At 40.8% G+C, this 12,412-nt stretch overlaps 1 protein-coding gene across 2 annotated transcripts in view; it reads left to right on the plus strand.

Moving 5' to 3' along the window:
- The window catches only part of Etnk1 (ethanolamine kinase 1), a 43,581-nt gene that overhangs the window by 13,445 nt on the left and 17,724 nt on the right, over positions 1 to 12,412 (plus strand). For both annotated transcript variants that reach the window (XM_048335272.1, XM_048335273.1), the window contains exons 3-4: positions 7,400 to 7,540; positions 10,069 to 10,211. In XM_048335272.1, the coding sequence (XP_048191229.1) occupies positions 7,400 to 7,540; positions 10,069 to 10,211 (284 nt within the window). The remainder of the gene's footprint in view (positions 1 to 7,399; positions 7,541 to 10,068; positions 10,212 to 12,412) is intronic.

The raw sequence follows: 12,412 nt of genomic DNA on the forward strand, positions 1-12,412 counted from the left end.
TTGTTTGTTTATTTTTGTGGTACTGGGTTTTGCCTTCAAGACCTTGGTCTTGCTACGTGAATAGATATTCTACCACTTGAGCCACACTCCGGCCTATTTCAGAAACCTTCTCTTGCTTTTGTGCTGGCTGGTCTTGGAGGCAATCCTCTTAACTATACCTCCTGCAGAGCTGGTACAGGTGGTCTACCACATGCTCTGCCCAGCATAGTTTTCTTTTTTCCCTTTTTTTTGGTAATATAATGAGAGAGTCTCATTAACTTCTTGCATGTGAATATCTACTTGTTCAGTTCACCACTGCTTGTCAAGTCTGTCTTCTCCAAGGGTATGCCTTTGCTACTTTGTCAGAAATTACTACGTGTGTTTGTGTGGGTTGGTTTCTAGTACTGTTTTATTCCTTGTGGTGTGGTGTGCTTCTTTGCATACACCACAATATGGTGTATACCAGATCTGGAGTTTGGGCAGTGTCCGTCCTCCATCTTTGTTCTTCTCTGACACTGTTGGCCTGTGTGTATGTGTATGTGTGCACGCATGTACATGCATGTGTGTGCACACACACCACTTTAGTGTCACTGTGTTGTTCCAGTCACTGGCTGGCCTGGCACTCCTTCCCTTGGTGCTAGAGTGTAGTCCTAGGGTCTTGTGCATGCTATACACCCAGTCTGGAATTCTTTGTTTCCCCTCCACCTCCTGCCATTTTTTTTTTTTTTTTTAAAGACAGAGTCTTGCTATGTGTAGCTCAGGCAGGCCTAAAATTTGTTGATCTTTCTGCTTTAGACTCCTGAGTGCGGGGATTACAAGTGTGAGTCCCTGTAATCTCCTTTTTCTTCCAGGCTTAATCATATTCCTTTTACTGTGCTATGTTTTGTGTGTTCATCCATAGATAACTGGATTGCTGGCACTTTTTCAGCCTTAGGGAGTAATATTGCTATGAACCTGGGTAAGACTCCTTTGGAGGCCTGTCTCTAGCTCTTTAATTCTTTACCCAGAAATTATTTGATTATATGATAATTTTAGTTTGTAATTTATTTTTTTGGTATTGGTACTGGGGCATGAATCCAAGGTCTGGGTGCTGTCCCTGAGTTTTTTTGCTCAAGGCAGGTCCCTACCACTTGAGCCACAGCTCCACTTTTTTTTTTGCTTTTTTTCTTCCTAATTGGAGTTAAGAGTCTCAAGGACTTTTCTGCCCTATCTGTCTTTGAACTCTGATACTCAGATCTCAGCCTCCTGAGGAGCTAGGATGACAGGCAGGGATTCTGGCACCTGGCTATCTATTTGTAATTTTCTGAGGAACTTCTTTACTGTTTTGCACTATAGCTATACCATTTTATATTCCTACTGAAGGTATAGATGGGTTCCATGTTTTTCACTTTCTTGCCGAAAGTTTTTTTTTGTTGGTTGTGGGACTTGAACTCAGGGCCTGGGGTGCTATCCTTGAGCCTCTTTGTGTTCAAGGCTAGCACTCTACCACTTGAGCCCCAGTGCCAGTGCCACTTCTGGGTTTTGAGTGTTTTATTGGAGAGTTTTAAGGGGACTTTTTTGCCTGGGTAGGCTCCGACTCGAGATCCTCACATCTTAGCCTCCTGAGGAGCTAGGATTACATGTGTGAGCCACTGATGTCTGGCTTTGCTAAAAGTTTTATTAATAGATACAAAACTCTGATGGCTGTGAGGTAAGAGCACTCTATTCTGTGGCTTTGCATTTCCCTAAAAAGGAAGAATAATGTTGAACATGTATTTGTGAGCCTATGTTTATCTTTGGAGAAGCACTTCTTTTAGTTCTAATTGTATTGTTCCTTTTAAGAGTACATTATACATATTTAATCTTAGCCCCTTGTTAAAGGAAGATGCTACTAGACTTACTATTGATTGGGTTATAAACTCAGTATGAAGCTTGAGAAAAACATTAGTTTAGAAATGCATTTATTTAATGCACCTGCCCTACTGAATAACATGGGTTGGAAACACTAATACTACAGCAGTACCTCTTGTGCGGGCAACCCAGACTTGTGGTTCACTGCTGCCACCTAGCTGCACGGGAGTATTGCGGACATGCTCATGGTTTTTTAATGAATGCGAAAACTGTCGGAAGCCAGGGCCACTTGTATGTGACTTGCAGATCATCTTTTTATTTCTGTGGGTTGCTTTTTCACTCTGTAGGTTGTATCCTTTGATATACAGCTTTAAATTTTGATGTAGTCCATTTTATCTAGATGCCCATGTAGCTAAATGTGTCATCTGAGGCATCATTGCCAAATATACAGTGCTGTGAAGCGTTTTACTCAGTTTTGTTGTTGTTGTTGGTGGTGGTGGGACTTGAACTCTGGGCCTGGACACTGTCCCTGAACTTTTCAGCTCAAGGCTAGCGTCCTACCACTTTGAGCCACTTTTAGTTTTCTGGTGGTTAATTGGAGATGAGAGTCTCATGGACTTTTCCTTCCCCGGGCTGCCTTTTGGACCATGATCCTCAGGTCTCAGCCTCCTGAGTAGTTGGGATTATAGGTGTGCTCTGGATTTGTTGGTTTATAGTTAGGATTATAGCCAGTGCTCTGGCTTTGTTGGTTTGGACAAACAATACAACACAGCCTGACTTCTAATTTGCCATCCTCCTGTATCAGTCTCTGTGGTGCTGGGATTACAGGTGTATCCCACCAAACCTGGCCCTAGCTCTTTGGTTTAGATGTTGGATTCATTTTGAGTGAATGCCTGTGTGTGGTGTAAAGAAGGAATGCTATTTCATGTTTTGCATGTAGACCTGTAGATGTCTCAGCACCCTGTCATATCTTTGCAGTACGGAATGGTACGGGCTTTGTTTTCAGCATAGAAGTCACAACCTCTTTGGTTGATTCCTAAGGATTCCATTCTTTTTTTTGTCGGTCATGGGGCTTGAACTCTGGGTCTGGGCGCTGTCCCTGAGCACTTCAGCTCAAGCCTTGCACTTGGGCCACAGCGCCACTTCCACTTCTGATTTTCTGGTGGTTAATTGGAGATAAGAGTATAATGGACTTTCCTGCCTGGGCTGGCTTTGAACCATGATCCTGAGATCTCAGCCTCCTGAGTAGCTAGGATTACAGGCGTGAGCCATCGTACCCGCAGGATTCCATTCTTTTTCATGCTGTAGTCTTTTTAGACTGGTGTATTCTTAAAATAAGACAGGTAATTTTTGCATGTTGAGTTGACTTTGTATTTTACAAGTTTACTGAATTTGTTTTTTTTTTTAGTAGAAGATAATAATTTTCTTAATAAAAGCCTTTCTTAGAATTTGCATGTTTTGTTTAATCTCAGTTTATAAGAAATCTTAGGCCATATTTAACTTTTAAGCTAGTGTGGCTGCTTTTTAAATACATAGATGCTGTGATTAATATAGATCTATAAATGGAACTGTTTATGTCTGTGCATATGTTTATATATAATACATAATTGTTTTATGACACTTAGAATTGAACTCAAGGATTTGAACCTTTTGTCATAGTAACTCCAAAGGACCAATATGGCTCTGCTGCCTGGAAGAGAAGAGCAGTAGTTTCGAGAGCTGTTGAAGTTAGCTTGAATTGTAGCCTTTGAGAAGATGTTTATGACAGATGTGACTTTCTTCTTTAAAAAACAGGGAGCTAGCTGAGTGTTGGTGGCTCACACCTTGTAATCCAAGATACTCAGGAAGCTGAGATCTGAGGATCATGGTTCAAAGCCAAGGATCATGGTTCGAAGGCAGCCCAGGCAGGAAAGTCCATGAGGCTCTTCAATGAACCACCAGAAAATCGGAAGTGGAGCTGTAGCCCATGTAGTAGAGTACCAGCAAACCTGGGAACAAAACTAAGCAAGAGTGTAAGGTGGGCTGGGAATGTGGCTTAGTGGTGGAATGCTTGCCTAACATGCATGAAGCCCTGGGTTTTGATTCCTCAGTATAACATACACAGAAAAAGCCGAAGTGGAGCTGTGGTTCAAGTGGCAGAGTGTTAACCCTTGAGCAAAATAAGCTCAAGGACAGTGCCCAGACCCTGAGTTCAAGCCCACAAGACTAACAAAAAAGAAAAAGTGTGAGGCCCTGAGTTTAAGCCCCAGTTCTGGCATAAATAAAACTAAAACAAAACCAAGGCATATGTTTTTATAGGAAAACAAGAATTTTCCTATACAGAAAACACTTTTCTTATACATATGTAAGGAAAACTATTATTGCCTGAGACCTTAAGAAATCCAACATAGCTCTTAGTACCTGTACCTGACGATAAACCTAGTAGTGGAAAAATTTCTCCGTCTTATGGTAACTTCTCAGAAGAGTCTTAAGTGTGTTGCCAAGATAATTGGCTTTAATTCACCAGGTAACTTAGTACCTTCTACTGCTGAGTACTATGATTCTATTTTTGTATTGTTAGAAAATGCTTAGCAGGTAAAATAATGCCATGAATACAAACACAGGCACACATACATACATACACGCACACACATATTCACTGATAATAACAGTAGTTCTTTTTTATCCAGTTTTTGAAGTGCCACCTGGGCATTGTTTGTACATTACTCTTTTTTTTTTTTTTTTTGGCCAGTTGTGGGCCTTGAACTCAGGACTGGGAAACTCTCTGAACTCTTTTGCTCAAAGCTTAGTGTTCTACCACTTTGAGTCATAGCTCCACTTCCGGTTTTCTGGTGGTTCATTGGAGATAGGAATCTCATGGGGACTTTCCTGCCGGGGCTGGCTTTGAACCTTGATCCTCAGATCTCTGCGTTTTGAGTAGCTGAGATGAAAGGTGTAAGCCACGGTGCCTGGCTCCATTGCCCTCTTTGACACAGCTCTGTGATGTGTGTGTCCTGGTATTCCTCTTGTGTCATGGAAGCAGAGACCCCAGAAACATTACATTGCTTTTGCTCAGCACACTCAGACCTGGGTCTCCTCGAGTTTCAAGCTCTTCTCTCTTCACTTTGTCTGTGGCATTTGTTACATTTGTTAGAAAAGTCACTTAGAACATTTTGCCTGTTTTGGTTCTCTATCGCTGATGTTCACTTAGTCTTTGTGTGGTAACCTCTAAGAAATGGGTATGAAGAGTGAACTTGGTCTCCATGGTTATTGTGAGGATCTGAGTGCAAGGCTTCTGTTGTCAGCACGGAAACATGTAAGGGTGGAGCCTGTCATCCCAGCTACTCGGGATGCAGAGATCTGAAGGATCCTGGTTCAGTGGTGTCCTAGGTAGGAACATCGTCTGTGAGATTCCATCACAAAGTTTCGGTAGACTGACATTTGATGTAGGTGATAATTTTGGGCTAGTTATTTTATTTTCATCCTATGGAATCTGAGAACCACAGGGGAAAAAAGTGACTTCTGTTAATTCAACTTGCAGGCTGAAACCCATATATATGTGTGTGGTGCTGGGGGGAGCAGTGGATTATCATTCAATCCCTGCCTCACTCCCAGAAGCCACTTTTTCCAGAAGCATCAAGGGACTGAAATGAGTTGATGTGTTCTCTTTGAGCAGCTTGTCCTGCCCTGTGAGTACACTTTGGATTTCAGGCGATACTACTTATTTCTGAAGTGTTTATCAGAGAATTGATGTTTTGGTTACTCTAGCCCAAAAATGGGACTCCTCCAAAGATGATGGTCTTAGTTTAGAGAACAGAATCTTCCACATGAATCACCCCAAGATAAAACTCTAAAAAATAGTATAATATTCTTTCTCTGTTATGTACTGGTGCTTGAACTAAGATATTTGCATTTTTGCTTAGCTTTTTTTCCCCCTCCCGCTCAAAGCTAGTGCTCTACTACCACTTGAACCACAATACCACTTCCCATTTTGTCTGAGTACCTTATTGGAAATAAGAGTCTCATGGACTTTCCTGTTCGATTTGGCTTTGAACCATGATCCTTAGATCTCAGCCTCTTGAATAGCTAAGTTACAGGCATGGGTGCGCCACCTTGTTTTAAAGTTGTTTTGCCATTTTCTGACCTGTTTCACTGTTTCTCAGTCACTGTCTCATTGCTTTATCAACATGTCTGGGCATTGTATTATATGGGCAGAACTTGCTTCTTGAGGTTTACTTAACACAGACCCTTTCTTCAAACCTCTTGTTTTCTTCTCTGCCTTCAGGTTTTGAAACCAGCTGCCACTAGCTTAAAGTGCGTGTTTGTGTATTTGTGTGTGTATGTACTTGTGCTTTCCTTAGTTTTGCGTTCTGTCACCTCCTGGCTTTTTGTGGGGCGTTTAAGTATTGTAACTTCATTTGGGCATCGCGTCTTCTGCAGTTCCTCAGGACTGGCACACAAATAGATTACTTTCTGTATGTATGACTATGGTGTGTCAGCTAGTAGTTATGTATGTTATTGGTTTGTGAGGTAGGACCTGAAGTTCCTGGGAATAAAGACTAGACATGTTAATATTTGGCAGTGCTTTAATCAGATTGAGGATGAGGCTACTGCTGTTGATTGAAGATAGTAACTTGAAAATTCCAGCAGTTTAAAGGAGAAATGCTTTCCTGGTTACATGGATCAGAACATTGGCTTCCACCATGCCAGCTCCTGGGCTCTAATGTGCCATTAGGAATTCTGCTCTGTTTTCTGGCAGTTTCCTACAGGTCATCTCAGTGGCCACCTCGAGCCAGTTCACTCACTCCATGGGGGACAGTGGTTCTCTTTCTCATAGTGTCAACCTAGGTCAGTCATGTCAGTCAATGTGGGGTCACATCTGCAGCACAGCTTGGAAGCCTGGGTGTCTCAGAGTTTCTCAGGACATAGAATCCCAGGAGTCTAGGCTCTCCTTGAAGTGATTCAGTTCACAGTGGGACTCAGCATAGAACCTTTGTCACCCAATCAGAAGTGAGGGCGTGGCTTCAAAGCGTCTGGGCACTCAGAGTCCAGTGATGAGCCCCATTCATAACTAGATAGAGGCCAAGGGCCCAATGATGAATCCCATTCATAACTAGATAGAAACCAGGGGCCCAATAATGAATCCCATTCATAACTAGAGGCCAGGAACCCAATGAAGAATCCCAATTCATAACTAGAGGCCAGGGGCCTAATGATGAATCCCAATCATAACTAGATAGAGGGCCAGGGGCCCAGTGATAATTTCATTCATAACTGTTCATGAAAAAGCGTACCAGGATGGCTTTGATCTGCATGGCACTGACACTGGATTTCTGCAGTAGTGCTCAGCTCTACATCCAAGGTGGGCCAGTGGAACTGATTGTAACAGTCAACCTGTCCTCTTGGCAAAGACAGACCAGCATGGTGATTAAGGAGAGAGGGGGGTGCTTTGCTTGAGCAGGCTTTTTGCTACAACTGGGTTTCTACAAGGAAATGCATAGAAATGCCTTAGGAGAGAGCTATATAAGCCTGCCTAAATGTTTGATGATGAATCTCACCAATAGACAAGAACTTTACAATGTGTCACATTTTTTTATGCTGTTTAATACAGGCTCATAGCTCGTCAGCTTGCCAAAATCCACGCTATCCACGCACACAATGGCTGGATCCCCAAATCAAATCTGTGGCTAAAGATGGGAAAATATTTCTCTCTCATTCCTACAGGATTTGCCGACGAGGAGCTTAATAAAAGGTAAAATTTATTTTTACATTTTTTTTGGGGGGAGGGTGCGGCTTGTACTTGAGAGATGAACTACAAGGTTTCCCTCTAAGTATAAAATGTTTCTCACTTCACCAAGGTAAAAGTGCACTGTTTTGGCATCCGCTGGCCTCTGGTCCCCCCTTCCTCTGATCATTCCTGCTCCACTAGAGATAGCAGCAGAGCATTTGTTTGAAAACAGTTGGGATGTAAAGACACATTGTTAGGGAGCTGACCATGGAGACCCTCTCCCTCCCCCTCCCCCTCCCCCAATCCTGGGGCCTGGGCTCTGGGACATGCCCTTGAGCTGCTTTTTGCTCAAGGCTAGCTCTCTACCACTGGAGCCACAGTGCCACTTCTGGCTTTTTCTGTGTATGTGGTACTGAGGAGTCGAACCCAGGGCTTTAAGCATGCTTGGCAAGCTCTCTACCACTAAGCCACATTCCCAGCCCCATGGAGATCCTTTTAAAAAAATTGCTCAAAGCTGACAAAACGTGCATTGTGACAGAATACTGAAAACATTGAGGTTGCCTTACTTTTCTGTGACTCTTTAAGGCTGAAAATTCCTTTCTTGGGGAATTCACTTTGCCAACTTTTTAATACTGATCCTAGTATTTTATTACTTCATGTAATTTGTTTTTGGGGATGTTGGAGTGTGTATTGACCATTGAACCTTGGAATCGTGTGTTTTGATAAGAAATTACTCTATCACATGTGCCATGTCCCAGCCCCGCCTCCCCCTTTTTGTTTTTTTGGTACTGGGGATGGAACCCAGTACAGTGTACTTGCTAGGCAAGCACTTTGCCAATGAGCTACATCCCAGCCCCCAGCCATTTTGGGTAGGTGGGCGGGTACTGGGGATCAAACTCACCATTTGGTTTTTGAGACAGTGTCTTCTTGAACTTTTTCCAGTTTTGCCTCTAACTTGCGCCTGGTGGATGATGCTTTTTTTTATCCAGTGCAGTGCGCAAAGTAAACACCATGCTCCATAGAAAATGCGTGTCGGAGCCGGGTCATGGTGGCTCCTGCATGTCATCCTCACTACTCAGCAGGCTGAGATCAGAGGATCACTGTTGGAAGTCATCCCTGGCAGGAAGTCCATGAGCCTTATCTCCATTGAACCACCAGAAAACCAAAAGTGGCACTGTAGCTAAAATGATAGAGCACTAGCCTTGAGCAAAACAGCTCAGGGACAGCGCCCAGGCCCTGAGTTCAAGCCCTTATGACTGACCAAAAAAAAGAAGAAAAGAAAATTCGCTTAGAATATCAGTACTTTCTTTTTTGTTCTTGCAGGAGCGATGTTACCCTGCTTATCATCCTTTTTTTTTTTTTTTTTTTTTTTTTTGCCAGTCCTGGGCCTTGGACTCAGGGCCTGAGCACTGTCCCTGGCTTCTTCCCGCTCAAGGCTAGCACTCTGCCACTTGAGCCACAGCACCGCTTCTGGCCGTTTTCTGTATATGTGGTGCTGGGGAATCGAACCTAGGGCCTCGTGTATCCGAGGCAGGCACTCTTGCCACTAGGCCATATCCCCAGCCCCCTGCTTACCATCCTTTAACCCTACTGTTGCCTGCTTATTTCTGTCGGTACTGGGCTTGAACTCAGGGCCTGTGTGCTGTCCTTTATTATTAATAATCTAACTTAATAATGGATATGATTAGATAATAAATAATAATAGACAACAATATGCTTCAGTTTTAGTTTTCTTACCTCTATAAAATGGAGACAAATATATAAAAACATTTAGAATATTACTACTGGAAGTGGAAGTGTGGCTCACTCCTGTAATCTTAGCTAATCAGGAGGCTGAGATCTGAGAACATGGTTCAAAGCCAGCCCAGGCAGGAAAGAATGAGACTCCAGCTAGTCAGCAAAGAGCCAGAAGTGGAGTCATTAGAGTACCAGTTTTGTGCAAAAGACCTAAGCAAGAATGTGAAACCCTAAATTCAAGGTTCAGTGCAGGCACTCTCTCTGTCTCTGTCTCTGTCTCTCTCTCTCATATGTTACCATTACCTGTTAATGCATACACAGATTTTATGCTCTTCCTCCAGGTTTTTTTTTTTGGTGCAAATCCTGGGGCTTGTATTCAAGGCCTGAGCACTGTCCTTGGCTTCTTTTTGCTCAAGGCTAGCACTCTACCACTTGAGTCATAGCACAACTTCTGGCCTTTTCTGTTTATGTTGTGCTGAAGAATTGAACCCAGGGCTTCATGCATGCTAGGCAAGCACTCTACCTCTAAGCCACATTCCCAGCCCCTTCCTTCAGTTTTTTAGTGTTAAATTTATTAGGTGTTTTTTTTTTTCTTTCTGGAAGTTTAATCATTGTTTCATTCCCCTTTCTTCATGTTGAAGTTTATTACAAAAGTTTTCTTTATTTCAGCTCTTGAAGTACATTGTTCTGTTGTGTAATTCAGAAGTATGTGCATTTACATGGACAGAATTTATTCAGAATAGATTTTAATTCTTAAAGTTTAATAACATGCCACTAAGATAAACAAGATGTAACTCTTCTTTTAAAACAAAAAGGTTCCTAAGTGATATTCCAAGCTCTCAGCTTCTGCAGGAAGAGATGGCATGGCTGAAGGACATTCTTTCTAACTTGGGCTCACCCGTTGTGCTTTGCCACAATGACCTATTGTGTAAAAATATCATCTATAATGAGAAAGAAGGTAGGTATTTGACCTTAGCAGTAAGTAAAGTTGGCTTTTTCTATATGTTTTGGCCCTTTGATATTTGTACCAAGTAAGATAAATTTATTTCAATTGCACCCATTGAAAATATGCCTGAAAACTTTATAAGTACTTTCCTTATAGGTTATAAACTCATGGTAACTGAAATTAGAAGTCTATTCTACATATGTGTATAAAGTATGTTTTAAAAGTTGGGTTGCTAGAATCAGCTTGTGGATCTTTTTTTTTTTTAAATGGAAAATGAAATGATTTTGTCTATATATTAAACTCTAAAACCTATTTGATAATTCATGATTTGAGAGTGTACTTGCTTGTAATGGGGGTCATGGAATAAACCTATTAGCATTAAAGTAACTGTTGTTATTTCTGTGTTTACATAAATCTTCCCACAGAGTTGGGGGAGAATAGTGTATGAAACGTGTCTCCAGGCTCTCCATTACCTTTGCCAGGCTGATTTGGTAGATGTTCTTAGAAAGCCGGAGATGGAGGATATATTCTTGATAATTTTTCACATTCATAGTTGCTAAAATAATAACCAAGGAGCTTTGGTAAATGGTTTTAATCTTTTTTGAGGTAGACATTGATACCTTCTGGTGTAATGTTCTGTGAGTATACAGATCTTGGTGTATTCAAATTCTGTTTTCAAATTGAAGAAACACTTGGTTGTATTATAACATTGGGAAAAGTGGGTTGAGGTTTGGTTGCTAAGTGGTAGATGCCCTTCAAATACTAAATTGAAATCTCTATACATCTCTATATATTTATATTTATCTGGTGGTACTGGGGTGTAAATACAGAGCACCTTGCTTGGCAGGTGCTCTTTTTCCTTGAGCCCCCTCCCCAGCTCTTTAATATATAAGTTTTGTTAAAAGATTAGTATTTGAAAGTATGCTTATAGCTATGAAGCTATTGCTTTTCACAGGCAGCTAGATTTTGGGGGTGGTCATTAGAGTTGGGAGCCCATAGTTTGAGCCAGCAGTGTGCTGTTCTGAGTATACTACAGCCAAAGAATATTCTTGAACATAGTAGTCGTAATAGTGTTAAATAACTGATTACGACCCTTATTGTAATGTAAGTTGGGACTGTTGTGTTGTAATCATTGTTAATACTTATTGTTAAAAGTTAAACATATTTTACAAAACATGTTTGAATGTCTTTTATATTAGATATTTTAATGTGGATTAGAGGTCATATTTTAAAAGCATACCAAGCTAATATCTTTATTTTTAAATCATGCTGCAGTTTTTATATGAAATTATTTTTTTTAAATTGTATTTTAAACGTAAGGTATACCCTAAACATTAAGTACTTGACAATGTCCTTATAAAGAATAATTGTCTGTATCTTATAGAGAAAATGTAAAATTGTCCTAGCATATATACCCTGAGGTGTAAAGAAGTAACCAAATCTCAATGCCATTTGTGAAATGACATCAGTTATTCACTAAAGCAATGTATTAGCTTGTAGTTCAGTTGAAGATCTAGGTAATTATATACACATTGTATATAATGGAATTTCAGGCAAAGGACTTCATCTTACATTTGAAGTGGATACTCAGCTTTATTTTTAACTGCAGTTAATCAAAGAGGATCTGTTACTTCCTTTGGAATATAATTTTAATCCTTCATCTTTTTATTTTCATTAGTTTTGTTTGCATATTCATTTCATAGAACAAACTTGTTTCTAAAATTTAAAATAATGGGCCAAAATAAGCAGATGAATTTTGTCATGGGACCAAAAAAAAAATCAGATTACTTTGGAATAGCTGTTTCACTATCATTTAAACAGTTCTCGCAGATTCAAGTAAAATCTTGAGGGTTCAATTTGGCTCTAGTAGATCAGTATATATTTCTCAGCACAAGAGGTACTGCTTGAATTAATCTTTTCTGTCTTGATTTTTCACTCTACGCAGAATAAATAAAATTTGCAGCTCCACAAATTAACTATTTTGATATGCTTTCAAAGAATTCTTTTTTTTCTTTGTCCTGTTCCAGGGCTTAAATCCATTGTCTCAAGCTCTTGAACTCACAGTTAGTGCTCTACTATTTGAACCACATTTCTAGCCTGGCTTTTTGCTGGATAATTGGAAATGAATTCTTTGTGGACTTTTTTTTTTTTAAATACCCTGGGCTGGCTTTGAAACACTGTCCTCTAGATCTCAGCCTCCTGAGTAGTAGCTA

This window comes from Perognathus longimembris, chromosome 27, assembly GCF_023159225.1.
Source record: "Perognathus longimembris pacificus isolate PPM17 chromosome 27, ASM2315922v1, whole genome shotgun sequence".
NCBI classification, from domain to species: Eukaryota; Metazoa; Chordata; class Mammalia; order Rodentia; family Heteromyidae; genus Perognathus; species Perognathus longimembris.